This window comes from Abramis brama (genome assembly GCF_963993115.1).
Source record: "Abramis brama genome assembly, chromosome: 21".
Classification (NCBI taxonomy): domain Eukaryota; kingdom Metazoa; phylum Chordata; class Actinopteri; order Cypriniformes; family Leuciscidae; genus Abramis; species Abramis brama.
In genome coordinates, this window is record NC_139983.1 from 27,956,437 (window position 1) to 27,983,939 (window position 27,503).

The 27,503-nt window shown below is 38.1% G+C and overlaps 1 protein-coding gene across 3 annotated transcripts in view; it reads right to left on the reverse strand.

The window, feature by feature from the left end:
- The window catches only part of slc24a4a (solute carrier family 24 member 4a), a 60,829-nt gene extending 38,233 nt beyond the window's left edge, over positions 1 to 22,596 (reverse strand). For 2 of the 3 annotated variants that reach the window (XM_084097048.1, XM_084097047.1), the window contains exons 1-2: positions 21,958 to 22,266; positions 9,719 to 9,832 (exon numbers count right to left, since the gene is read on the reverse strand). In XM_084097048.1, the coding sequence (XP_083953174.1) occupies positions 9,719 to 9,832; positions 21,958 to 22,135 (292 nt within the window). In that variant the 5' untranslated portion in view covers positions 22,136 to 22,266. Of the gene's footprint in view, positions 1 to 9,718; positions 9,833 to 21,957 lie in introns of all 3 variants that reach the window. The other variant, XM_084097046.1, reaches the window with a different exon arrangement.
- Between the last annotated feature and the right edge of the window lie 4,907 nt (positions 22,597 to 27,503).

The following is a 27,503-nucleotide window of genomic DNA, read 5'->3' on the forward strand; positions in this document are numbered from 1 at the left end:
CATATTGGCTTTCCAAGCAAAACCTGTTTTACACCATTTAAATCAATGTATTTTTTTTTTGTGAACGATAAAGCAAGACTATTTTTACATCATTTTGAAGCTAGAACTCAAAGGGACAACATCCATTAGTCAAAAGTCTTGTGGACACATATTTAATATGTGTTTTGTGGTCTTAATTCAGCAACTTTCATTTTAATTTTTTCCAATAACCACGCATAAACATTATTCTCTTAAAAATACAAACATCTACATACACGTTGCTCGCATATTATGGTAGCCCTGTTTGTGCTATATAGAGTGAATTTACACCTTTGCCATTAACATGTTTATAAATAACTGAAAAAAGCACAAATGTCAAGGCATGTCAGAACATCTCAAGGACCCCAAAAACAGCTTGGTCCCCAGAGGGTTAATAAACAATTAAAATGTCTCCTTGCTATATTTGACACATTCATAATGATTACTTTTGCCGGTTCTTTGTGGCAAGCTTTATGCGTCCGCTAACTATCGAATATCGTGACTCATATTTTGCACCAGGCCATTTATGGTAGTTCATATTGTTCAATAAAGTTCTTGATAATTAAAAAGAAGCTACTGTGCCTAATATTATTGTTGTATACAGTGCGCAAGGTTTATGCGCATGCTTTAAGTCTTCTTCTCCGTTTTTAGTGTATGTCTGTGGCACAATTACAGCGCCACATACTGGTCTGGCATGTATACTACATCGTTTTGAGTCGGTTTCAGTGGCTTCGTGTGTACGCAGATATTTGAGACGACGCCGTGTTTACGGAATTTTTTTTTTTGAACGAAAAAAATAAATAAATATCGGATAGGGAAAGCTCTGGCTTCGTGTGGATGTGGCCTGAGAGGCTGGGCTACAGTGTGTATTTTTTACCCTTTCCCAAGCCACATCTCAACCGAGATAAGTGTCTACTCTGGATTAAGTTATGCGGTAACTTAGACCACAACACCAACTAAACGTGGATAAATTAAACAAGGATGTCTACATCTGTTCTAAGTTAAGTCAACAACGTATTTGAACGTTATCTTTAACATCTCTAACATAACGTTAGGCTAACGTTAGCCTAGCTTCTAGCTTAACAAAATGGAGTATGTTTATGTTTCCACTGTTCGATCGCGCCCGCGCCTCTCTCTCTCTCTGACACACACACATTACAGTATTGCAATCTTGACATCGCAACCTGTTCATTATGCTGCGTTCACACCAAACGCGAATAGAGCGTCAAATTCGCGCGTATCGCGTCTAGTTCGACGCCTGAACATTTTGAATCCATACGCGCGTATAAAGCGAGCGTTTGAAGCAAAATATCACCAAACTATAACGTTTACACTGTGACCTGTAAATCTTTGTCTGGAGCTGAAGCTTTTCATCGACCTTCTCAACAATACAATTATTAATATAACCCTCCAATGCATAGTTAAGGCCCTTTTGGTGACTTCGAGATGATATATAATCTTTCTGTCTCCAAAAATCATCAATTGCCTCCTGTGAAATGTCTCCTACTGTGACAGCTGCCATAGCGCCTGTTACCGAATGTTGACTGTTTGTCCGAGTGAGTGGAGGGGGCGTGGCTTAGCCATAGGTCAATTGGGACAAAAGTCTTCTGAAGAAGCATAATCACTTTATATGATAAACATATTTAATAGGCTTTTATTCATATATAAACAATCAATCAACATAGAGCTTATCAAATATTGCAAACATAGAGGGTCAACCATGCTTGCTTGAGACGCGAAAACAAATAAGGTTTAGGGAAAATGAATATAAATTAGTATATATGATTAAATATCAGCGGATATGAATGATGAAGCAACCATTTTCCATAGGTGCTGCTTCAGTAAGACGGGACTTCATGTGGTATTCAGCAGGACCTTCTGCTGACAGTGCAAGTTGTTTTTATCCAGGTTGATGCACTTGTGTGAAGCATCACAATCTCTTGCAGGTAAATCTATTAAAAGTCCTTAGGAGCTCTGGCATGCTGCATCCATTATTAATGAAAGTACCAATAAAAACAATCTCTCCCTGTCTCTGTGGACATCATGACAGTGCTTTCAGGTGGAGGTTTTGTCAGTGTCTCCAAACAAATGGTGAACAAAATAAAGTACAAGCATGTATGCATGTGCTTTGGGTTTGTATCTGCTATACAAACAGCATATAGGATGAGCTACTGTGGAGAAGCATCTCAGGTAGAGAGACCATATGTGCTTCGTTCTCTCCCATCATCTGATGACCTTTTCCATCAACGTCTGTCCTGATGTGAACACACATGGCAGGATCAGCGCCTCGCAGTTGGACATACTGTTCTGAGCTGGAGGTGTGTGTGGTTGTCAGAGTGGCATGTTAAAGTCGCTGCCTTATGCAAGAAATCATAGGATGTGTTCAGAATGGCATATACTACATACTACTAAGGGCTGAGCGATATGGCAAAAAAATTTTATCACGATAAAAAAAATGTCATATCAGTCTCTAATGATAATTATGATGAATGACAAATCTGTATTTCTTTGCAACTAAGTGAAGTTGTAGAAACCAGATCAATAATTGTGGTTTTAAACTACTCTTTATTGTCAGAACATGACAAACACTTTGAATGCTTTAACCTTTTTCAGTCATTTTTCCTTAAAATAAATATCTTAATAGAAAAATTAATTTCTTAGTTTCTGCATGCGGGTGATACAGTTTCAAATCACGAAACAGGTTTATGTTGCCAGACTTTGATGGCACGTATCTTCGGCACAGTTTGCAGTGCTGGCTGTATGTAATATTACATGTTGTCACTTAGAACAGAGATTAGATTTGACTAGCTGGAGTTGAAAGTAGTAGTAGTTTGAGTTAGGATGCAATGTAAATTTATGTTCATTAACAAAAACAGTAGGGCTGTCACGATTCCTTGATTAAATTTGAGTACTTGATTTTAAAAAAAAACCTCGATTGCAATTTACCAGTGTCGAGTAACCATCAAAATACCGCAAGTAACACATTCCACAGGCGAGAATTCATGAAATGCATTATTAGACGTTTTCTAAGGCTGCATAATGTATTAAAACCATACCATAGATTAGTGCTATTGTAAATCAAGAAAGGCTTTGATTCAGTTAAATAAATATACTGTTCACTCTGTTTTACAGTGAATAAAAGCCTAAATTTAATCTGTTCATCATATAAAGTGATCGTGTCTTTTCAGAAAATTTTGGACTAAATTTTTGTGATTCCTTTTATTTATTTATTAAATGATAAACATCTTGCAGATTCTGTAAGAGGGTGCAAACTTATGCAGATAATTGTACACCTATAGGACTCTCAAAGTGGGCTGGGCATGAGTGATTGCTGAAATGGGCTAAGCTAGTCATCCTGTGGAGGTGGTCCTGTTGGGAATGCCATTTCATGTTTAACTGTGGATAGTGTGTGGTTACTGGCAGTGATTACAACCCAGAGCACAACCTAAGACTTATTTACTGCTTGATTTGAAAGCAGAATTACACCAGTCAAGGTCTGTAAGCATTTAAATGTCAAATAGTTACGAGTCTTTTCCTGAATAAACGGCGTAGTTCATAAACGGGAGCAATCCGGAAAGAGCACCATTAATTTTGGATGAAATACAATGCCGCCTCTAGCCCCATCTCTATCTGACAAGCCTCCCACTGTGACAGCATGTTTTCTTTATTCAACAGCTTTATGCATCATATCTCAGTGTATTAACCTATGTCAGTGCCTGAGCTTGCAGTAGTCACATCTTAAAAAGTGCACACACAAAGCACAACACATTCAACCCTTTTCCCTTACGAACGATTCAATCAATCTTTTCCAGACTGTGAAAAATGTAAGTTCCTAAAATAACCCCTCTTCACAGGCACAGGAGCATTCTGCTTATTCAATTTTCAGTCATCAAGCTGGCATCCAACCCAGACTGTCTGAGCGCTCTCTCTCTTTCGGATTACTTATTGATTTGAGCTGCTTCTGAGGAGCACAAACATAATGGAGGCCGCTCTCATCAAAGCACCTGCTTGTTTGCCTGTGAACGCCTCTTCAGTGCGATTCTCCGGTTACCAAAAATCACAAGAACAAGCAAAATATCTTCTCTTTACAGCTATAGATTGAATTGTGCATGTTTGAACTCTGAACATAAATGCAGAAAGAACAGTAATAGGCCTAAGTGCTGTTCTCCCTTGAGAATGCTGTTTGCGCGTTTTTATTAGTTGTTTCATGTCGTTCTTGAGCTGAAGAGATTGGTATGGACAGCTTAGGGACTGTATGCATATTGCAAGCAGAAATGGCAAGATCTGGCCAGCTCCAATTTGATTGACTGATTGCTATGCAACTTCCATAAATCAGTGTGCAATTCATTTTAATCAGTCTGCTAGGAAGGAGTGTTTACCAAGTACAAAAGATGCTACAACAAGCTCTTCAGAGAAAGCAAACATAGAAATAGAGCAAGCAAAAAATCCTTAAAAGATATTTGAGAGGCACTTAGTATCAAGTAAACTTGATATTCTCTATAGTCAGGACTGTTTACAGAATGCCTATGAAATAATTGCTACTCATTACTTTTAGATGGATGAAAATTCTGACCACAAAGTTGCAAGACATTAAACAAATTGCTTAAGTGTAGTCTGTGCAAGCTTTCACAGAGATTGCTGTATCAGTACTTGAAAGTGCCACCACTTTGCACATTGGCTGATTATTACGGTATCATCGATTTCACATTTACCTGCTTCTAAATGTCACAAAGCTAGAAACTCTGGCTGGTTATGTCGACTTTTCTTCTGTGAGTAGGTTATTATTGGCCAGAACAATATTGTGGTGAACTGTCAAATGTTTTACACAGTGAGAGTATAATTTACTGATGTTTTGTGAAACACCTTAATTTAATGGCAATATGAGGGCAGACACTAAACCTCTCAAGAGAAACTGCATAAATGAATAGCTATAGGCATGTGTGGGCACTGTGTTGATGTCTACAGTAAGGGATGAACAATGGTTTTAGGAAAACATATGATGTTGTTGGACTGCTGCTCTGATGCATTTTGGAAACAATCCACCATAGATCTGGGCTGGAGCTCAAATAAAACTAAGGTTGTTTTTACACTAGCAGTTTAGTTCGGAACGGGGAACTGTTCACATGACAAATTGCTAATGTGAAAGCTGTAATGTGAACCTGGGAGCGCACCGAGGTCCTGAACCCGGGACTACCTGGAGGAGGTGGTCTGAGTTCAGTTGCACTTGAACTGTGCGTGAATGTAAAGGCAACAGGGACTCGGGGTGTGCACTTGTTCAGGAAAAAAATAAAATAAATAACCTGTTTGTGGTGACGTAAGATGAACGCAAATGCACCAGGGTTCGAAAAAAATCAAGTTAAGAGGGAAACCAGATCAGCGCTGGAAACAATTGCGCTCTGATCGCAGCAAACGTGCCGAGTGTAAAAACGGCCTAAGAGCTGCACAGAAATATCAGCGTTTTTACCACTGTGAGCCATTCTGCAAAAAGGAATGGCATTCAGAAAGTACCTTTATCACCAGAAAGATATTACTGAATTAGTTGTGCTAAAGGATCACACCTGTATCCGTGAAAGCCACCCAAAAGGTTGGGTTTTCTGAAGTTGAGAGTTCTGAAACTAATTTTAATTAGTTGAAGGGTCTTGAATATTGTTGTGGACAATGGGGAGCCTTGGAGTCAAAAATGTTTAGAACCAATGTCTTAACCCATCAGAAGTCTGAGGTGTTTTCTGCCCATCAAACATTGTGTAGGCCATCCTATAGAAAGAAGGAATGTAGTGAGAATGAGAATGTAGTAGCTGAATCAGTCAAGTTAAGCGTATAATATTCAGCTTCATAAGCAATTGTCTAAGTTTGTTGTGCAAGTCTCTATTTTGCTAATGTTGCTTTTGATTAATTTGACAACACCAAGATAATGTAATGCTTTCCTGCTCCATCTAATATTACAGCAGTCTCAAGGGTAGCTTTGTAGGAGGGAGTTTTGGAAAATCTTTTTCAGCGGCTTAGAACGGCTAACTGCTTCAATTCCTAAAAAAAAAAAAACACACCTCGTCAGCATTACATTACAACAGTAAGAAAGAAGTGCTCTTCGCAAACTCTCACACGCAGCAGGAAGTAAATGCATTCATAAATTCTCCCTTGTAGCTGGCAAATACCTCAGATCACCACTCGCTCACATTCTGAGGCTAAGATCCACTATGTCAGGGTTTGACAACAGCGCATGGCATACCGCTGATCAAATGTGCCTGAAAGCTGTGCTGTTCCACACGCCCGAGACATTGAAACATTCATTACAGACAGAGAACAAATTGAAAGTAGGGCTGTAGTCAACCAAATAAATGCTTAGTCGACCAAAGTCCTGTCCTGCACAACGATTAGTCAACAAAAAAAACGAAACAAAAAAAGACGCGATGTTTTGCATTTTGATTGAACATTTATTAAACAATCGTAATAGAGCATTTATAAAACAACAACGAAAAAACGTTTTTATTTTTTTATTGACACCTGGGATCCCCCGCGAAACAGTTCTCATTCGCGCTTGAATAAAGCCGGCGACACACTGGCTGCTGGCGTGAGAGTCTCAGCTGCATTGGGTGTCTGTTTTTATTTCGGCTCCCATGTTAATAGGTTGGAGTTTGCACACTGCCTGCGTGAGACGCGTCTCAGGCGCGGCTCAAGCCACGTGGAAAACGCGTGCATGCTAGAAATAGAACCGACGCCTGAGTGTTCCAGCAACGGGAGTGTTCTCTGGCTAGAGCGCAGAACAGCGGCGTTTGTATGGACCGAAGTGCATGTCTGAGCTTGTATTGCTGCTGTTGCTTTGACATTGTGGAAAATAGAATAATAGAAACAATATGTATTAGACTTTTTACCCGTTATTATCAATCTAAATTAATCTTAATCTTTAATTTAGGCTAACTTAATTTCGTTTTTCTTTATTTAAATTTCGTTTTTTCTTTATTTAAATTTCGTTTTTCTTTATTTAAATTTCGTTTTTCTTTATTTAAATTTAATTTTTTCTGTATTTAAATTTCGTTTTTTTCTTTATTTAAATTTCGTTTTTCTTCATTTAAATTTCGTTTTTCTTCATTTAAATCTACCCTTTACTGTGTCAGTAATTTGTTAGTCAGAAAAATATTAGACTACCTTAAAAGTATTGCTTAAGTTAACAGACTGTGTGCGTTTTATATCACTAGTGCAGTGTCCGTTCTCGGAGAATATAGCCCTGCTCGCGTGAGGTGCGCCGCTACCCGCTCGCGCTGTTCTGCAGTTTACTATTAATTCTGAACGTGTCGCGTCTCGCGTGTCTGTCTATATTGCACGAAATGCGACACTGCACTCCCTTGTGAAGTCGATTGGATGAACGGTTCTCGAAATAATCAAAATGCAAACGGACAGACAGACACATAGAGATTACTACCTATATTCCTTACTGAGCGTGAAGCAGCAGTGCAGCCAGCCACAGGTGCGGTTCCCGAGTGTTCTATGTGGTGCGCTAAACTGTGGCGCTGTTACAAAATAGCCTAAATTAAAGCATTTAAAGTTGGGGATAAAACATAGGCTAATTATATTTAGAATACAGTAATATATAACTGCTTATAAAGGAATAAATATCAAGGAGTAAATCAATGAAAATTTCTTTATTGGTGAAAAAAAATAAAAAAAATAATTATGCAACTGGTCGACCAATGAGAATGTCAGTCGACCAAGACGGCATCGACCGATTAGTCGACTAAACGACTAAAGTTGACAGCCCTAATTGAAAGGGCAGAGTCCATCAGCCCACAATAACAAACTTACTCAGTTCACAACTCTAATAGAGAGACAACCCCTGAAAGGGTCCAGAATCTCACGACGCAGTGCATGCAGGGTCACACACAAACCCCCCCCCCCCGAACTGTGGCGCCCGGCAAAATAAGAGCCGCTTAATGAGAGAGCCCTGGGGCACTGAGATGCCAGGATTCCCAAGATACATCCGAAGATCTGGTCTCATCTTCCCTAGCATCTCCTATGGTCACAGCAATGTCGAGGGGACAAACATCTAAAAATATCCTTATTGCTTCCATGCCACAGATCCATTTTTCTAATAAATCACAAATGTTCCTTTACAATTTTTTTGTCTTTCCACAAAGCTGCCCCGAGCGATAAAGATTTCCAGCTTAATTTACTATTGGAACAATTCATTTCAATAAGTTGGCAGGACCGGGCCCCATTCCATTGACGTTCTAATGCATATATTACATTTTGTTCAAGATTTATGTCTTTATCAGCATTGTCTTGTCAGTATCTTTGACAATAGACAAAAGGGGATGATATGTGAAGCAAATAGCATTTCCCAAAGTGTGGGCCAAGGGATGCAAAAAAATAAAACAGACATTGAAATTTCATTATGTGGAATAAATGTATTTAACACTGTGTCCTAACCAGACATGATGCGACAAGAGATAAGTTATTAAAATTAAAGGAAACAAGAACGTTGCGAACTTAAGTGTAGTCTATGACAAAGCTTATTTCAGTAAAAATTTTAACAATGTTAAAATGGTGTAATATTTATGAAATAAAATTCGTAATTTTAATTGTACTTGTTAATTCGTTGCGAGTACAGTGCGCTATCAGAGATGTTCACACTCACCTGATTGACTGATTTTTGATAGTTTTTTTTTGCATCCTGCAGTCGTGTCGCATCCGTGTCGACATACAAATAACTTGCTACTGGAATGTTATTGCATCGCATCCTGGCATAGCTGGCAACTCATAGGGCAGCATAGTATGAAATCAAGGCTTTAAATTGTCATTCGTGCGTGTCCTGTGACAGCAGACCTGAAAAATGCTGAAATTTGGGAAATGCTACAATTTACCCCTAAGACTTGATCTCAGAATAGTAACAGAAGTGGTTGGAGGAATTTCAATGTATTCCCAAACTCATGGGGGATATGGGGACTTTTTTTTACGTTTAGTAAAAAAATCATGCGACGGCAGCCATATTGCGCCAGAACGCCCACCAAACACCAGCTTACTGGTGGAGAGTGATGAAGCCAATTAGTATGGGGATGATTAGGAGGCCATGATGGACAGAGGCCACTGAGCAAATTTATATAGTATATAGTATACTACGATGTAAATATGTAAAATGTAAGACTTTGACATGAAAGATAATGCATACATTTAATAGGTTAAAAAAAAAAGGCCTTTATGAAGTAAATAACACCCTAATGTAAATATCAAAAATATGCAGATTTAAGCATGTAAAAACAGATAGAACACTCATGAAAATATTGCTTCAGAATAAATTGTTTACACCACCAAATATAAACAATTTTCTCCTTGCTTAATGTCGAGCCCTGAATAATATAAAATTATTATTATTATATTCTAATTGTTTGGCTTCCTAAAACACAAGTGTTAATGTAATGTAGACTATATCACAGCAACAACAAAAAGGTTGGAGTCCCCTTTAACGTTCCTGTACAAGTCAATTCACTAACTTTTTTTCTTTGTTAAATTTGCACAAGAAACCTGGGTTGGAGCTCTTAATTTTGAACTCTCTAAGTGCTCCAGACTGATGAATTTTACTTTAAAAAAAACAAAAAACAAAACAATATTCTCTTGCCCACAAACCCCCCTAGAGGGACAAAGGTCTGCCCACCAGTCTCACAAAATCCTGTGGGAAACAATGCACACTATTAAGTGACATATGCATTACCTGGTTTTGTGCAGTTCTTCTCCTCAGTCTCATTGTCTCCCGCTATGGCCATAAGCCTTCGGCCCAAGTGATCTCTTTGAGCAGCAAAACCCTCCTGTAGCACCGGCCCATGACCTGTGTATGAAGATGCATCTCATTACATAAAATAAAATATTCAGAATTATCAAATATCAATCAAATCTCTGAGTTCAATGCAGGATTCGCAAACCGCTTGCTCTTGAAAGATGGTGTTCAAAATACTTAGTTTTGACTTTATTTTGTGTAGGTCTCCTGCTAACTGCCTAACTCACATTATTACTGTTTTACTGAAACACTTCTGCTAATCAGTTGTGGGCCACTATTACCTATAACTGTGTCTATTAATGCAGATTGTCTGTCATTCTCACTACTTTGAGGAAAGATTACGCATTGAGCAAGATCTGTTTTACCAACATTTTTGTTACATCAGTCATTCACGCTAGAGCTTGGCTAATGTGTACAACATTGCATACATGCACTGTTATTTATACAGTTTCCATGTGTTCCTACAGGATGTGCATTGTATCATGGTTAGCAGCACCAGAGGGTATTTTTGGAAAATCTGAAAAATAAAAGGGTGTGAAGATTCAGCCATGCATACTGTCCTAACAGCCAGAGCTTGAATTAGGATTTCATGTCTGTCAGCAGTTGATTTCAGCACATCACTTTTCCTTGAGGATATGCAATGAGGTCCAAAAAAACAAACAAAAAAACAGTATAAATCACATTTATCTTGTTATGAAACTAAGCATAGCACACATTTAGTGGGGCATATTTATTGGACAGTTGGCATTACAGCTGTTAATCACTGAACACATTGTGTTTATTCATATTATAATAATAAAACATAAAAAAAACAGCTCACCCAAAAACAAATTCTGACAAAAATATTAAAATGTGTGATTACATTTTCTGTATGACAAATGATCCAGCAGAATGACTAGGCAGCTGTAGCCATAATTTGAGTTGGCAATCTGTTATATTTTTGAGGATTTTCATGACATTCAATAGCATAGACACTTCTTGAACGCCTGGATTCTTTCACCAATGCGGTCTGATATCTTGTATTGTTTACCTTTATATGATGAACAGATTGAATTTAGGCTTTTATTTACATATAAACATTGAGCAGCGAACATAAACAGAAGCTCAATCGAACCTGCTTGACGAGCAAGAACAAACCTCACTGGCTCTTGCACGTCAAGCGAACATGCTTGAGCTTCTGTTTTTTATTACCATATCAGATGTGTGCATTTATGAATGTTTATATGTGAATAAAAGCCTAAATTAAATGTCAATCATATAGAGCAATCGTGTCTATTCAGAAAATTTTGACTAAACAGCTCAATTCATATGGATTTGTTTTATGATCTCTATGAAATTTTTGGAGAGACAAAGTGGTAGTTGCGTGGAGTGAACAATGGAGGGACATATCAAATTTCATTAAAACACCTTAATTTGCGTTTCAAAGATCAATGAAAGTATGGCTTGGAACACATGAAAGGTGAGTAAATGACTATTTTTATTTTTGGGTTAGCTGACCCCATTAATAAATCAGTCCAAAAATTACTCTCAAACCATCAGTTTCAATAAGTGCAATTACAAATTGTTCTTGACATTTTACTTTTGTCATGTCTAACTCAAAGTGAAAACTGTTACCGTGTTGTGTAAAGGGTGAAATTTTAATATGAAATTGTTACATTTTAAAATGTTAAAGGGGTGGTAGTATGCCCCTTTTTACAAGATAAGTCTCTGATGACAAAAAAAAACAGTGTTTTGTGTGTGTCCCTTTAAATGCAAATGAGCTGTTGCTTCCCGCACAGAGGGCAGAGCTTCAACAGCTTGTGTCCTTAACAGCTTGCAGACACACACTAAAATGTCAGAAACCATTCTGCCTGTTATGTTCAAACCAGAGTCGGACAATGATGGAGAGACTCAAGAAGAAGTGACAACATGTAGAATGCAACAGGAAGTTTCTGAATGGTTATTTGATGAATTTATGAAGCTGATGTGGAGTTAACTATCTTCAAGTCATTGATTAGCATATTCTGTAATCTATAAATCGCTCGTGTGGGAACTGTTGCAAGATGCCTAGAGTGCCATGCTATTGCATTTGTGTTACGTACTGTATTGCAATAAATGTGAAAAGACGGATGCGACAGCTTGAGCAGACTCACAAATGTGCTCTACTACAGTACAACAACTCTTCCTCTTCTCATGGACTCAGCCCTTTGGCCTTTGTTGTGTGTTCCCGAGGGCAAGGTTTATGTAAATTTTAGGGTTTGTGATGTCACTAACACGGGAAGAAGCTTGTGTAGTCCCTATCAGTCGTTTGTTGTAGTCCTTAAAAAGTGATTTCTGTAAAATAAAATCTCCCTTTTCTTTGAACTTTGAGCGTTGTAACTTTGCAGATGTTGTTTATGCTCAAACAGCAACACTACACACTAAATAAAGTTAGAAAAGTGAAATCATAATCAACCACCCCTTTAAATTATTTTCTATCCCAGTTTAAAATACAGAAAACTATACAACAAGACTTTTATATAACAATTCCCCTGAAAAGTGCAAAAAAAAAAAAAAATAAATAAATAAAAGTGTATTGAACTTTATTAAAGAAAAAATGTTTTATCAAAATAGTTTTTTTGATGAGGGTGATGACAACTTTCATTTTCGGGTGACCCATTTCAATAAATACCAAAAAGATCTTTTATCTCTTGATTCTATGAATACTCGCTACCATACATTAGTAGCAGCCAGATAGACACTGAAAAAATTCCACATGCTGAAATCTACTGCAGCAAAACCTGTCAAAATATTCCAACTGCTCCTAAATCAGGAACAGAATGACCCACTTACAGCTTATGAGAAGCAGAAAAAAAGTGCCATTAAAGTTGTGTAACAAACTGTCACAGGAGGACAGGATAATAAACTCAACAGCCATAAAGTTCATTAAGCAGCATTTTCAGCCTGCACTAACTTCTTTACAGTTATCGATGGAGGTAAATGAGAAGATGCAAAAGAACAGGAATGAGAATGGGGAAGCAGGAGTAATCACAGCAGGAGTGCACAGCAGATGGACTCCTGACAGGCTCATCAGATATGCCAGTATTCGTAGAGCCATTAAGCAGAAAGCACATATTCAGCATCCTCATCATTACAATATCATGTGCAGGTAATCCCTTAAGCTGCTTGTAATTTTGCCGTAATTAAACTCAACCGCACCCACTAGTATTGCTCAGCCAGGCGGGCAATGCTGTACACTTTGTAGACAATGAGAGTAAGTGGAAAAGCATGATACAAAATCCCCTGTAATGAGAAATAATTTGTGTCTGAGATGTGCTTGTAGGACAGGGAAGGGCTGTATGATTAATCATATTTAAATCGAGATATGATATCTGCTTTGCTTGATTAATTAAAAATAATCGTCACCATATTGGCTCGCTCCTGAGAACGCTTTTTAATTTGACATTTGTTTACCTTGCATTCATGATAAGTCCTAACTAACATTGATTGATGTTTGTGATTGCCAGATGTAAAGAGCTTAAATCCTTCAAACTAGTGGTAGTAAACTTAAACAATCACGGTCCATGATCTGATTTTTGATCTTCACAAATTTGAGATGAAATACTATCGAGAATATCCAGACTGGAACAAGCGTATGGACTTATCTATTTGCACACTTTAAAACACAATATTGCATTAAAACAACCAGTTGTCAAAATAGTAATTAAATCCTGAGTTAAACTTTAAAACACTACATAGTCTTTAAGACCGAATGCATGAATCTAATACAATGACATTTCTTTCCCAACTGTTTATTCACTTAAGACATAGGCTAACTCAGGGCTGCTGCACACATTTTGTTAAAGTCAAATTTAGGGCTTTTTAAGACCGGAAGCAATCAAAATTAATACCGTACATTAGGGCTGCACAATATTGACAAAAATATATCTCGATATTTTCAAAGTTTTGTTGATAATAATTAGATACTGATTGTGTTTTTGTGCTGGTGCCATGGCTGGTTTAGGCCTGTTGTTGACAGCTGACTCATGAAGATATTCATATTTTTCATATTCTATACGGTGGTCAGTTCACAGCAGTGACAGAAATAAAAAAAAATTAAGGGGCAATATTTGCGACCTTAAATTGATTTTCAGGGGCATTTTCACCTATATATGTGCATTTTTAGATGTATGCATCACCTTGTATGTCAAATTCTAACATTCAAATTAAATTATATTACAATAACAACACAATACCACTGTTACCAGTCAAATTAAATCATTTAAATCAAAATCCATCTTTGCAGTGCAAATGTGACACAGAAGCGGCATCAGAACTGGCATTAATATATTTACACTCCATTTACAATTGCATAAATAAAGCTATGAGATTGTTTGTTTTTTTTGTGTTTTTTTTTTATATAAAAAGTTCTAATTTTAACCTTTTAATTAAAGGTTACTTTAAAAATTAAACTAAAACCGCAGTAGGTGGGTTGAGGGAGTCATTCATTCAACCGATTTGTTCAAATGGCTGATTCATTCAGGAATCAGGAATCATTAAACTGATTTGTTCAAAACGCAGATTTAGGTCAAAAAATAAAATAAAAAAAATCATCGCTGTCTCTGTTACGAGACTCTGTTACGGTTTCATATTGAAATTCTTCATCGGCGAAATAAAGGGAAAACAATATTGTGTATAAAATGTAACACAATGTTAACTCATTGTTAATTTAACTGTTGTATAAAATAAATATTTGCAATTGTTCACGGGGAAATGGCACTCTTGCTCATGTGATATTGTAATAAAACAACATAATATGATATAAATACAAGACAAACTCATTTGGGGGCATATAACTTAGCACATCAATGCGATGTCAGCTCGCAGTGCCTCGTACATAGTTAAAACAATGATTACAATATTATCATAGAAAATACATAAACCCACACCCCTACACACAAAGAATGAACTCATTTCGCGTGCAGGAGACAGACGTAATATGCTGCCGTAAATGACGTGAATTGTCACGTGAACAAGCAAATCCACAATAAAATGTATGCTAATTAGATAATATCTTAGTGTCATCTAAAATTTAAAGGCACACTATGCAAGATTTGTAGGGCTGTACTCAACCAAAGAAAATCTTGGTCGACTGAAGTCCTGAAATTTTCGACTAAAAATCGACTAAAAATGACGTTAGAAAAAAAAAAACGTTAAATTAATTAGATGCGCACTGTGCATATGCCTGAAACCCCAAGTATACCTTGCTTGTCCGTGTCTGCTCCGTCTCGCAGCGCGCACACAGAAAGCATGTGGGGATCAGTCTCTTTCGAAGTTTAATACACTTTTAATAACTTCATAATAAAGAACTCCTACAGTATGAAAGTCCTACAGTATACTGCATTTTACGACAGGTTAAGCCGGGGACACACTTAACGACTTTAAGTAATTTGATTATGAATGTAATTTGATACTTATGACTGATCATGCCCAAACGCGCCAAGTCAGAGACAGTTACATTCAGTCTGCAGGGCTCCAGACTGCGACCAAATGGTCGCATTTTGCGATCAAAATTTGAGAGTGTGCGACTGAATTTTACATCCAGTCGCACATGTGCGACCAGTAATTTTTTTATGTTAAACGTGGAAGGGGCGCGTCAATGAATCAGGAATGTGTAGCAGGCCAATGATGACGAGTGTGAGAAGAATAGGGAATGGCCACTGTAACTGGCTAATGTGTGGAGGCTGGGGGAGGGTCCTAGAGATAATCGAGCGCGCGACCGCGCGTAAACGTCTGTTGGAAGGAAACAGACAACGGAGACAAATATCAATGTCACAGACACAGTCGGATGATGATTCAGAGTCAGAGGTTTGTGAGGTGATAAAGTCCCGAACCAACCATTTTCAGGAAGACTGGCTGAGAGAATTCAACTGGTTGAGGTACTGTAATGAGACGAACTTAATGAACTGCGAATGTTGCAGTCGCTTCCCCAGAACTGCGGGGAACACGAAGTTTGCAGACAGTGCAGGCACTTCGCAGTTTAAACACAATACGCTAGTTAGACACAATCTCAGCCTCAAGCATAGAGTGACATGTTAATAAATGAAAACGAAATGAAAGCGGAAAAAACTGCGCTACTCATTTTTGCTTCACAGACCGTTTAATAGTTCGAGCCAATAATAGACAGCGCAGAGCTTCTCTCGCCAGTCGCGGGCGGATCTCGATCACGCAAAACCGTTACATCGTTGAGATCCAGTGAAGAAATCCATTGAGTTCGCGACAGAATTAATAATAGGGCTGTACTGTCCTAGTCGATTAGTCGATTAATTGGTCGATACGTTCTGGTTCGACCAAAATTCTGATTGGTCGATTTTCTGCCGCTTTTATTTCATCAGTTTTGCCGCGCTGAGGCGCGCTCATTTCATCAGGTGGAAAGCACTAACTGCTAATGGGGGTGTTTTCAGAGTACCCTTGTTTCACTGTAACAGTCTGTCTTCAAAACACCCCCCTTGTTTTCACCTTTTTTGGATTAGCCCAACCCAAGAGAGAGCGTCGAGCGTAGAAGGTTTGATGCTGAATATTATTTATTTAATTGTGAGAGCGTTTAATAGTCAGTCCTCTTCTAACATGTCAACAACAAAGAAATCGACAGTGTGGCAGCATTTTGTTAAAATTGATAACAGGAAAAAGGTCGAATGCAAAGTTTGCAAGCAACAGTTTTCCACAGCTCGACGACAAACATGACATATCATCTAAAAGTGGTAAGCTCACTTGTCTGCATTAGCTTGTCTGTTTTGAGTAGGCTATATGAACATATCAGAATTTGCATATTTCAATGTTTTAGTGTGATAACCTAACTTTTTTGTTTTTTATTTGGAGCCTAACGCGCAATTGCGCTGTGCTGTTGGTTGTGTTAGTTTTGAGCCTAGGATGCTTTATTTTTCAGTTATGCACTTTATTTCGTTTCTGCTCTTGATCTGGTTTGTTTAATAAATATTATTTTTTTTATTAAAGTGGACGTGCCTTTTGTGTTTATTAAGAGTAAAAGCTTTAAGTTAATAGTCTATTCGTGTCTCAGCTGCGAAGCTGAGCTCATGTTCAGCCTCGCTCGGTGCGAGGACATGCACGGTGAAATGATAGTGTCTGACAGTTATAACTTATTATAACATATGACAAAAATAATTGTCTAAATTATGTTGCATATTCCTCAACAGTTCTTGTGATGATATCACTAGTTGACAACATAGTACTATTTTCGGAAATCAAGCTATGATATTGCGCAGGTGCACGTGATGCAGCGCTGTCAGAGCTGACAGACTCAAGTGTCAGACTCATTTCAGTGCAAAATAATTAGGTCAAAAACGATTTAATATACTGCAAATAGCCTACTAGTTGTTTATGTTTATTTATAATTCATTTAGGCGGACAACAAGGCTACCAAGTACTGCGCACAGTGCGCATCTAAACATTTTTTTTTTTCTAACGTCATTTTTAGTCGAAAATTTCAGGACTTCAGTCGACCAAGATTTTCTTTGGTTGAGTACAGCCCTAATTAATAACATTGCTGCGAGATCCAGTGAGAAACATTCAGATTCGACGCAGAATTCTCTGTTATAAACTATATCAGATCAAACAGCACTGACGTGGAAACCAGGAGAAACATTGTGCCATGAACGAACAAGTTATAGAAGGCTTTAGGTCCACAGATCAGCAACATTCACCATGGATTTAATGTAGTAACACTAACTGTAACTATGGTTATAACAGTAGCCTACACATATCTTTTTTCCAGCACTTGAAAACTATAATATCATATTTAAATGTTATTTTTAATGTGTTGACCAAATCATTTTTTGTTCATCCTTTAAAGATTGTCCCCATTTATAAAACTAAAAGTTTCAAGAAGTAGGAAATCTCAAAATACAAAAAAAAAAAAAGATTAAATTACCATAGTAAACATAGAGGACGCTTATTGGCTATTTTCACTCCCTAATAGCTATTTTGTCACTCATTTTGCTTTTGAATTAATATTAAGACATTATGAATGGTAATAATTAAAAAGTTAACTTTATCTATACACCTCAAATTAAGCTCAATGCTTTATCATCCCACAGTGCTACCAAATACTTTCTGTAGAACTTAGTGCTTCTGCCCTCAAATGTTAGTCTGGAGCCCCGCGAACTTAAAATAAAACTGCACATTGTAATTTCTGTACGTTAAATCTATTTATTATCAAAGCATTTGTCAGTAATACAGTTATGTGGGGGGAAAATATGAATAATTGCATTGCAAGGTCATTTAAGGTGTGCCCCTAAATTTTCTGCTTGCGCTCCTAAAATTTTAAGTCAGGGGCTACAGCGCTCCTAATAAAAAAAGTTAGTCTGGAGCCCTGGTCTGTGTTTAAAATCTGATCCAGTTGTTGGAAACAGTCTGTAAGTGTGTTCAGTTCAGTCTTAGAATGTTTCAGCTAGTTGTTTAAGTGTGTCCCTTGCTTTACATATGACTGATTTGGACGTTGAGTTTAGGCTTTTAAGGAGGGGTGAAAGTGCTTTAAAGGAAAGGAACGACATGCGCCACAATGATCATTTTATCTTGATTAACATGTTTTTAAAATAGTTGGAAGTCAAAATCGAAACTAAAATTTGATTCATCGCACAGCCCTACTGGTGTGTAATAGTTTTTTAAATAAGTCACCACGCATGAAAGACACATGATAGAGACAGTCATTGCTGTATTTTAACATTATTATGAGGACAATCAGGACATAAAAGATCACAATTTTTATGATTTGTTTGAAAAGTAGATCGTGGATGTCTTCAAGATCGATCACGTTATAAAACTGTCAGATTGCCCACCCCTAAGTTGTGGTGCTCCTAAATTTTTGCTGGTGCTCTTAACTTTAAGTTGGGAAATTAATTTCAAGCCCAGCAAATTAAGTTCTCTTTCATGGCTTATTGCACTCAAATGGTCAAATACAATACGAACAGTTAAAGCATGAATAATAACAAATCAATAAATTGTATCATATTTTCTAGGGTTTTCTCAGCAGTGTTGTAACATAAGAACCTCCAAACATGATCAAAATCTATTTTTCTTCAAAGGATTCAAGGATTTCTATCAAATGAGACCACGTACTTGATGATAGCTTGTTTTTTGTTCCATTACTTGTAAGTATGCCACTTGGATTTTAAATCATTAAAAATGCCTTTAGGGTGTAAGGGGTTAACAGTGACAGTCAACAGAGAACTTACATTTCACTAATATAAAGCTTGAATGAACGGGATCGGTATCGGCCGTAGGGCTGCAACTAATCGATACAATTGATTAATATCGATAATGAAAATAATCAACAATGAATTTGATTATTGATTAGACGGACCTGCACGCTTTTCCCGGGAAACCATCAGCCAGTCACATCACTTTACAGTAGTGAATAACATTTTCTCTGGTCAAAACGCATATGGAAAACAGCGGAGGACACAGAGTGAGCTGCTGCGGGAAAGGTACATAATCCAAGTTGTCCAAACGTTTGAATGCTTTCTATTTATAAGCGCTTCAAACAAAAGTACCGTGTCTTGCCTTCTCATGCATTGACAGAGCAATGTGATGTTTAATGCATGTGACAAGTGTTTTCTTCAGCGCATGGGCTAACTTACATTTTGTTGTTAGCCTATATCCTTATCTGTAAATGTTAAAAAGTCCTGCGAATATTTCCATTTTGCACATTCTGACTAGCGAGTCTTGTTAAATCTCACTGACTTCAATGAACGAGCGCACGTGTGCATCAAACAGACAGAGCGTAGTAGAATAGGAGCACAATAATTCGGACTAAAATTAACATTTTGCTAAACTATATTTGTTAGAAATTAAGTGTAGGTTTAAAAAATATACATGTAAAGTTAAGCCTGAGTTGTTATTTTCTTCTAAAATGAGCATTTTTTTTCAAGCTCATATTCAAGTTCAGTAATTTCACTTTAATGACAATTAATAGGTAATTTTCATTGCCAGTAAAGTGAAATAAGTGAACATAAACATACAAGCTTGATAAAAATTATAATTCTAGAAGGAAATTTCAGATGGCACTTAGAGGCTTTTGCATCTGAAGTCTTATAGTTTGGATACTGTGCTGTCTGTGTGGATCTTTGTCTGGCATTGATTCCATTTCCTGCATCCTCTAGGGTACTTTTCATCTCCATACTTAAATTTAAGCATTAAACTTTCATTCAAGCAAAATTTCACAATGAACATCGCTAAACTCCAATTAATTCATTTCATCAGTGCTTTTTGCAACGCAGAGTGAGTGAGTGTGCATGCATGGTTGGCAGACTGAGAAGATTACTGTAAGTAAAACATTGGGCAGAAAATGTATTCCTTTAAGAGAAAAGCCCCGTTTTTATTTATTCTCTTGACATCTGGCTACCCCAGGCAGAAAGCTTGTGAAGGCTTGTGACCAATGCAAGGTAATGGAAATGTCAAAAAAAAAAAATAATAATAATAATAAAAAAAAAACTTTTCAGGACAAATATTTAGTAAGGCAAATACTGCAACGATTATTTTTAATTAATCGAGAGAAGCAGAAATCGTTATCACGATTATATTACGATTTATCATGCAGCCTTAACATTACAACCTGACACAAAAGTTTGTGCGTTCTGTTTTGTTTTTTGCACAATGATAAATTGTATTTTAAGTAATTAACTCCAAAAATCATCAGGTATATCAGTGAGAGAGCGACCCGCAACAACACTTATGGAAAGAATATCTGTTTTTGTTTGGTTGGTAGGTAATGTATTTTCAGTCCGTGTCTTTCTCTTCGTGACACACGAGTAACTTGTGTAAGGAATTCATCAAGCGCACCGTTGCACAGAGAAAAAGACAGTACTCTTGAAAAGCTAACACCAAGTATAATTAATTATTGCGTAATTAGCATAATGTTTAAAATGTTTAAGGGGCATTGGTTGCATATATTTGCTGTGTCTCACCTTGCTTAGCCCAGTAATCATTTGCTGATGGAAATAGATGTGAATAAAGATGGTGTTTATATTTGGTTGTTAATGCATTTGCACTTGCAAGTCCCCAATTAAAAGAATGAAATGCGTTTCTCATCGCTTGGGTGGTGGGAGGATATAGGGCATGGAGTGCGGGCATCCACCGGCAGAAACATAAATCAGCGCCTATGAACGATAGATAAAACCAAGTCCCCACCCTACATTTTTTCTTTTTTTGATATCCCATTAAAGTCACATGTACATGACAATATGGAACAAAAAATTCTGTGACTTTTTCCTTATTGTGAAGTACATACAAGTGAAACTGATTACTGAAAAAGAAAAAATGTAGGACAGGATTTTGATTTTGTCCATCGTTGTAGTTTGCTATTGGTACAATCGTGTGAGTGACAGGTTGATCCCGCCTTCACGCCAGTAAACACGTCATCAGAGAAGAGAAGAGAAGAGAAGAGATGTTGCTGCAAGAGGGAGGGGAAGTTATTTTGTGTAAAGATTACAAGAGATTAGCTCTTCATCTACTACAGTACATTCAATGAAATGTAATATTCATGAAAGTACACCAAGGAATTAATTCAATGTAACATTCAAGAAATTCAAGTAATACTACATTAATGAAAGTAATGTTAAGCAATTTTAGTCACAGATATGACTGTGACGTCGACTCCTACCTTCAAAATACTGACCCGCCCATCTAAACGTTTGAGAGTGAGACTCTATTCAAACTCTGACAGCTTGAAATGGCAGCTAACGTTAGTCGTCGAATGATATGAAACGGTGCATTTTTTTTATTTAATTTTTTTTTTTATCATACCGTTACAGTCGAACAGAAACAAAGACTATATGTGAAAATGACATTTTGGAAATGAAACCGCTTGAAATCAGCGTTGTCTGTCTCATTGCGTTAGACTTAAAACACACACAAATGAGAATATACAGTACAACGTGTAACTATGAACCGACATGAATACATACACACTCAATAGGCTATCCCACAGAATAACGGACGATGCTTCCAACAGTCTTTGTGTAATCATTTGAATTCTGAGAGAAAAGGATGCTCGCCCCTGTTAATAATTCAACGTCTGACGTCCCAAAAAAGGACAAGTATGCATTGCTGCCTTGTATCGGCGAATTAATAATACATTATACGATAATGACCCTCATAATTAGCGATGTATATCACCAAAACATATAGGGACAATCACTTACCCGTTTTTGTGAGCAACGCCGACATACACCACGCCAATAACAGGACGCTGCAGATGAAGCACACCTGCACGAACAGCATTTCTCTCCTTTTGCGAACTTTAAAAATTTTGGTGATCATGTTCTTTTTTGACATACTGCAGCTCTGCTCCAGCTCCGTGGTCGTCTGAGGATGTGTCATTTTGTAAAGAGTAATTTCTGCTCCGAATCGAAGCCACACAGATGGCCGGGACCACAGGAAATCAGGCTCGGGATGAGGTCCTCATGTCCAGCGCGCGGATCCCGTGTTCAGTGTGGCAGGAGCGCGCGGCGGCGTGCATGTGAGAGATTCCGTCCCAGGTGCCTCCACGCGCTCGTTCTGATGTTGTATTATTAAAGCAGCCCGCTTGAGTATTGTGTCCTGTTGCGAGAAAAATGCTAATTATAATCAGCTGAAATTAATCACTGGACAGTATGCACGGTATGCAGCCGGGCTTCACAGTTGTCTGGTGATAATATGACTAAAAACCACATTTTCTTTGGCATAAGAACCATACAGCGCGGGCTAGGTATACTGTTATTTCATGAAATATATAAGAACCGTGTCAGTAAACATCTTCATGGTCCGTGCTCTCAAGTTGAGGTTTCATCTCCCTCTCTCATGCAGCTGCCGACTACATGTGAGGGACTGTTACGCGCGTTCACGTGATGCTGATGACGTATACACATGAGATACTACACTCACTAGCCTACTATAATCCTTGGAAAAGGCATGGCTTCTACCATACAAATTGTGTAGGCTATTTCTAATAAAGCAACTGAAGGTCATTCTAAAATCATACGTAAAATAGCCTACTATCACACTAATGAATTAGGCTATATAAATTCTAAAATCAGTAATGATCATTTTATTTTATGAATCTTGTGTCAATGGAACATTTTTCTTTAAAGGTAGCAATTTTCAGCACTAAGTTTGCCTTAATTATAAGATGTAATATGTTATTTTCTTGATGTACATCAGGCCTATCACTCAAATGTTTGAGGTCAGATTATTTAAAAAAATAATTACTTAGCAAAAATACATTAAATTAACCACAAGTGACATTAAAAACAATAATGTTAAATAAAAAAAAAAGTTTTCTTTTAAACTTGTTATTCATCAAATAATCCTGAAAAAATGTGACACGGTTTCCACAAATATTATTAAGCAGCACATTACACATCTGTTTTCGACTTTGATAATGATATGAAATGTTTATTGGGCACCAAATCAGCATATTAGAATGATTTCTGAAGGATCACATGACACTGGAGTAATCATGCTAAAAATTCAGCTTTGCCATCACAAGAATAAATTAGGCTACATTTAAAAAAAATGCTAAAATATAAAACAGTTATTTAAACAGTAATAATATTTCACATTGTTTATGTTTAACTATTTTGATCAAATAAATTATTTGGAGAGCATAAGTGACTTTTAATGATATACTGTATATTCATAAGTAAAAAAGTATCATCAGTTCAAGTTTGAGATCTTCATACATGATTATGTCTAAATAATGTTAATCGTTGACCATTTCAAGAAACAAAAATGTAGGCCTATTTAAAAATTGCCATTCAGTGTTTTAATCAATTACCAAAAAGATTACTAATATTTAATATCAGTACTGGTATTTAATATTTAAATACCTGTATTTTACAGTATTTACTACATATTGCAATACTGTGAAAAACAGTATAAACTAACACTAAACTGTCGTAAATTAATCCTTGGTGAGTCACTTTGACAGACTAAGGTATAAAGCAGCTTACATGGTGACGAATGGCTGAGCAACATTTTTTCCAGGCTTTTTCATGGGTTCTTATTGTGTGAGGCCCTACAATTACAAATAACAAAAAAGTGGTTCATAAACTTAGTAATGCATGTGACCCCAGGATGCAATGGTTGTACTTTTAAAGGGGAAAAAAATGCTATTTTTGTCCCGTTTGAATGTAGTTTTAGAAAATGTCCGGTGTAGGTCAGTTCTCAATATGATTTTATTTTATTTATCTAGTCACACAAAGGGGAAAATGTAATTTCAAGAAAACAGTGCATATAGGTTAAATCAGCATGCCTAAAATTGAATTCACTGGGTGAAAAAGCACAGAATTGGTAATGGTTATATTTTCTCAAACAAATGGTGTGCAGTGAAAAAATACACCCAAACAAATGAAACGTATAGATATTTTCTAGAAACATATAGTGAACAGTGAAGTGATGTGAAAGCCAAGTATGGTAATACATACTCGGAATTTGTTCTCTGCATTTAACCCACCCAAGTTAGATATATTGAAACAAAGAAAAAGAAAATGACTATTTACAACCCATCCTCAACAAACGATATGTCCCAAATGATATGTCTGCAATGGAAAAAGTCCTCAGCATCTATATTAGCTGATGTTCAGACTCATCTTGTTCACTTCAAACCTCCTATTCCATTTTAATCCAACCTGGGCTTTGACCTAATAACCTATCTTAAAGTCATTCGCATTTACAAAAAAAATCGCATTCTTGTCAAAGAAAAACTTCTTTAAAAACTAGATTATAGTCATCAGTTTCCACCAACATATAATGTAGTTTGTGTGAGCCAAATGTTTTCAACCTTTTTTGATACCAATACTGTTTTTGACTTCAGATTATTGTCTGGCTCTTTTCTGAGAACAGAGGCCACTTCCTTCCTATAGTCTCAGCCTCAGTCAGTGAACCATGCTGATGTGCAAAAATATGGTTATGGTTAGACTACTTTCTGTCTTCATATGTAGGGCAAAGTTGTGCCCAGTGCCTTTTGGATGACTGACTGTTACACTTTTATTGACTGAGACAGTCAGTAAGATTGATGGTTGGGAGTGAAAATCATTTGGCTACTCCGATTGCCATGGAGGGTCACCCATGTTTTTACTGAAAACTTCTGTCGTCTTGCCATCACAGCCAGCCGCCATATCACCCTGTAGCCCAAGACTGGTTGCCCACTGAAGCTAAGCAGGGTTGAGCCTGGTTAAACCTGTATGGGAGACCTCCTGGGAAAACTAGGTTGCTGCTGGAAGAGGTGTTAGTGAGACCAGGGGGTGCTCACCCTGTGGTCTGTGTGGGTCCATACGCCCCAGTATTGTGATGGGGACACTATACTGTAACAAGCACCGTCTTTCAGATGAGATGTTAAACCGAGGTCCTGACTCTCTGTGGTCATTAAAAAACCCATGGCACTTCTCATAAAGAGTAGGGGTGTAACTCCGGTGTCCTGGCCAAATTCCATCCATTGGCCCTTGCCAATCCTGGTCTCCTAATAATCCCCATCCATTGAATTGGCTCCATCACTTTCTCTCCTCTCCACCGATAGCTGGAGTGTGGTGAACGCACTGGCGCTGGATGCTGCACACTGGTGGTGGTTGAGGAGAGATCCCCTGATATGATTGTAAAGTGCTTTAGGTGTACAGTATACATATGAAAGCGCTATGTAAATGCCTCATTAATTTATTCATTCATTCATTCATTCATCACCAGCCCCTTCGACAACAAGACCCTGAAGTCTTTGTTCTGGATTGGGGCTAACTACCACCATCCCACCGTCTGGAGAGTGTCTACACACGGTCCAGAACACAGCTGGACCCAGAGCCTGTTTCACCACCTACGACCACGCAGGAATCATGTGAGCCCCCCGCAGATGGAGAGCCAGAGCCAGAGGATAAGGTGACAACCCTCGCCCTGGAAGAGGAGCCCCCCAGTGAGTCTGACCAGAGATGTGAGCCCGCAACATCTGTGGCCAAGGGTATACTGGTGGAAATAGAGACTGAGGACTGGCTGATGAACTTCAGTACGGAGGTATCGTCTTCCACCCTATCCCACCCTATCCCACCCCATTTCATGTTCCTCATTGGTGTTCCTAGACAGCACTATGGAGTATTTGGACGGTAAATTGTTTATTTGTTCTGAACCTTCATCGATGTTTATAGATAGCACTAAGAACTATTTGGACTGTGATTTGTGTCTCCATCTTGGCTCCTTCCACATTCGGCTCCACCGGACATCCTCTGCATTGTGGCTCCACCGGATTCCCTCATCCCACCGGCTCTCCCTTGGTCAGTCATCACTCCACTTCCGCCATGGTCTCACGGTCCGTTGAGCTCCGTTCCTCCACCCCTCCGGCTGCAGTGGGCTCCTCCTTCCGCCACGCCTCGGTCCTCGATCAAACCGGCATCGCCTCAGTCCTCGGGCACTCTGGCTCCCCCTCAGATGCTCATCAACGCGACATCACTTTGGCCTTCTGTGCCAGCTCTCTGTCTGCGCCCTGGGATCCATCAGCTCCATCTCCGTTGGTCGTCCCCCAGTTGTCGTCACCCACAGCACCACCGTGCAGCTCCTTCCTCCCTCGACTCCACCGTGGGTTGTCGTCGCTGGGTCTGTGCCATCGGCCGTCCACCATCATCGCCGTCTGGGTTTCGTCGTCGTCCAGATGTCACCATTCCTCCGTTGACGGCAATCACCATCCCTTCGCCATCTCCTATCTTCATCCCTCCGCCATCTCCTGTCAACATCTCTGCACCATCTCCACGCCGCGAGGTTGCGTCTTCCAGGAGGGGGCGTTCTGTCACACATATTAAGTTTTGTTTGTACTTAGTTTCTGTTTTCATGGACTTTTGGTTTGTTATTTTCAATCACATGTGTTTCTTTGTCTTAGTTTCCCGCCAGTCATCAGTTGTCATGGACACTCATCTAATCATCACACCTGCTCGTTATCATCTCATTATCACTGTGTATTTAAGTTGCTTTGTTTTGCACAGTTGTCGGTTGTTGTTCGTGTCTGCGTTTGTTTCACACACTCCCTGTTACACATTTTGTATTTACCAGTTTACTTCATTATTATTAAAGACTTTATGTTTTGAAACCAGTGGAATCTTCTTTATCTTGTGACTCACAAATCTTGTGAGATTTGACATTGAGGATCATATTTAGAAATATCAGTTTTATTTACTTTAAATCTCTGTTTCTCTCTCTTTTTCTTCATAGTATAGCTCTCCTTTTCCCTGGAGTAAATCATGTGCTCAGCCAAAGGAATTAGCCTCCCTGAGACTCCAGCATTTTAGCAAAGACAGCAACTGACTGGCCAATAAAAAGTGGTATCCTATGGCAATGGACCTATTTTTGTTTTACACACTAAAACACTAAAGCGAAAACTGTACATTTAGGCCATACATATTGGTTATTTTGTCGATACATGACACAATGTTTAAAAGCTAAATACATTTATCTGCTGAGTAACATCTAAGCTTGGCTGCTGGCTCATCAGTTTGTGCGTGTTAAAGTCCAACAACAAGGAATCAGCCTCAGGGTGGACTGTTAATGCGGCCTTTTTTGCTGGACAAGAGGCAAGAGGGTGTTGCATGCTGGCAAATCTGTTTTTACCAGCTACAGCCAACGCTGGCCGATGTCAGTGATTTTTAGTGTCAGTTTTTTGCTAACCATTCTTCAGGCTAAAGGAACAGAACTGTGTGACGGGACACTGATGCTAGCGCTGTGGGCCTGCAGTGCACAA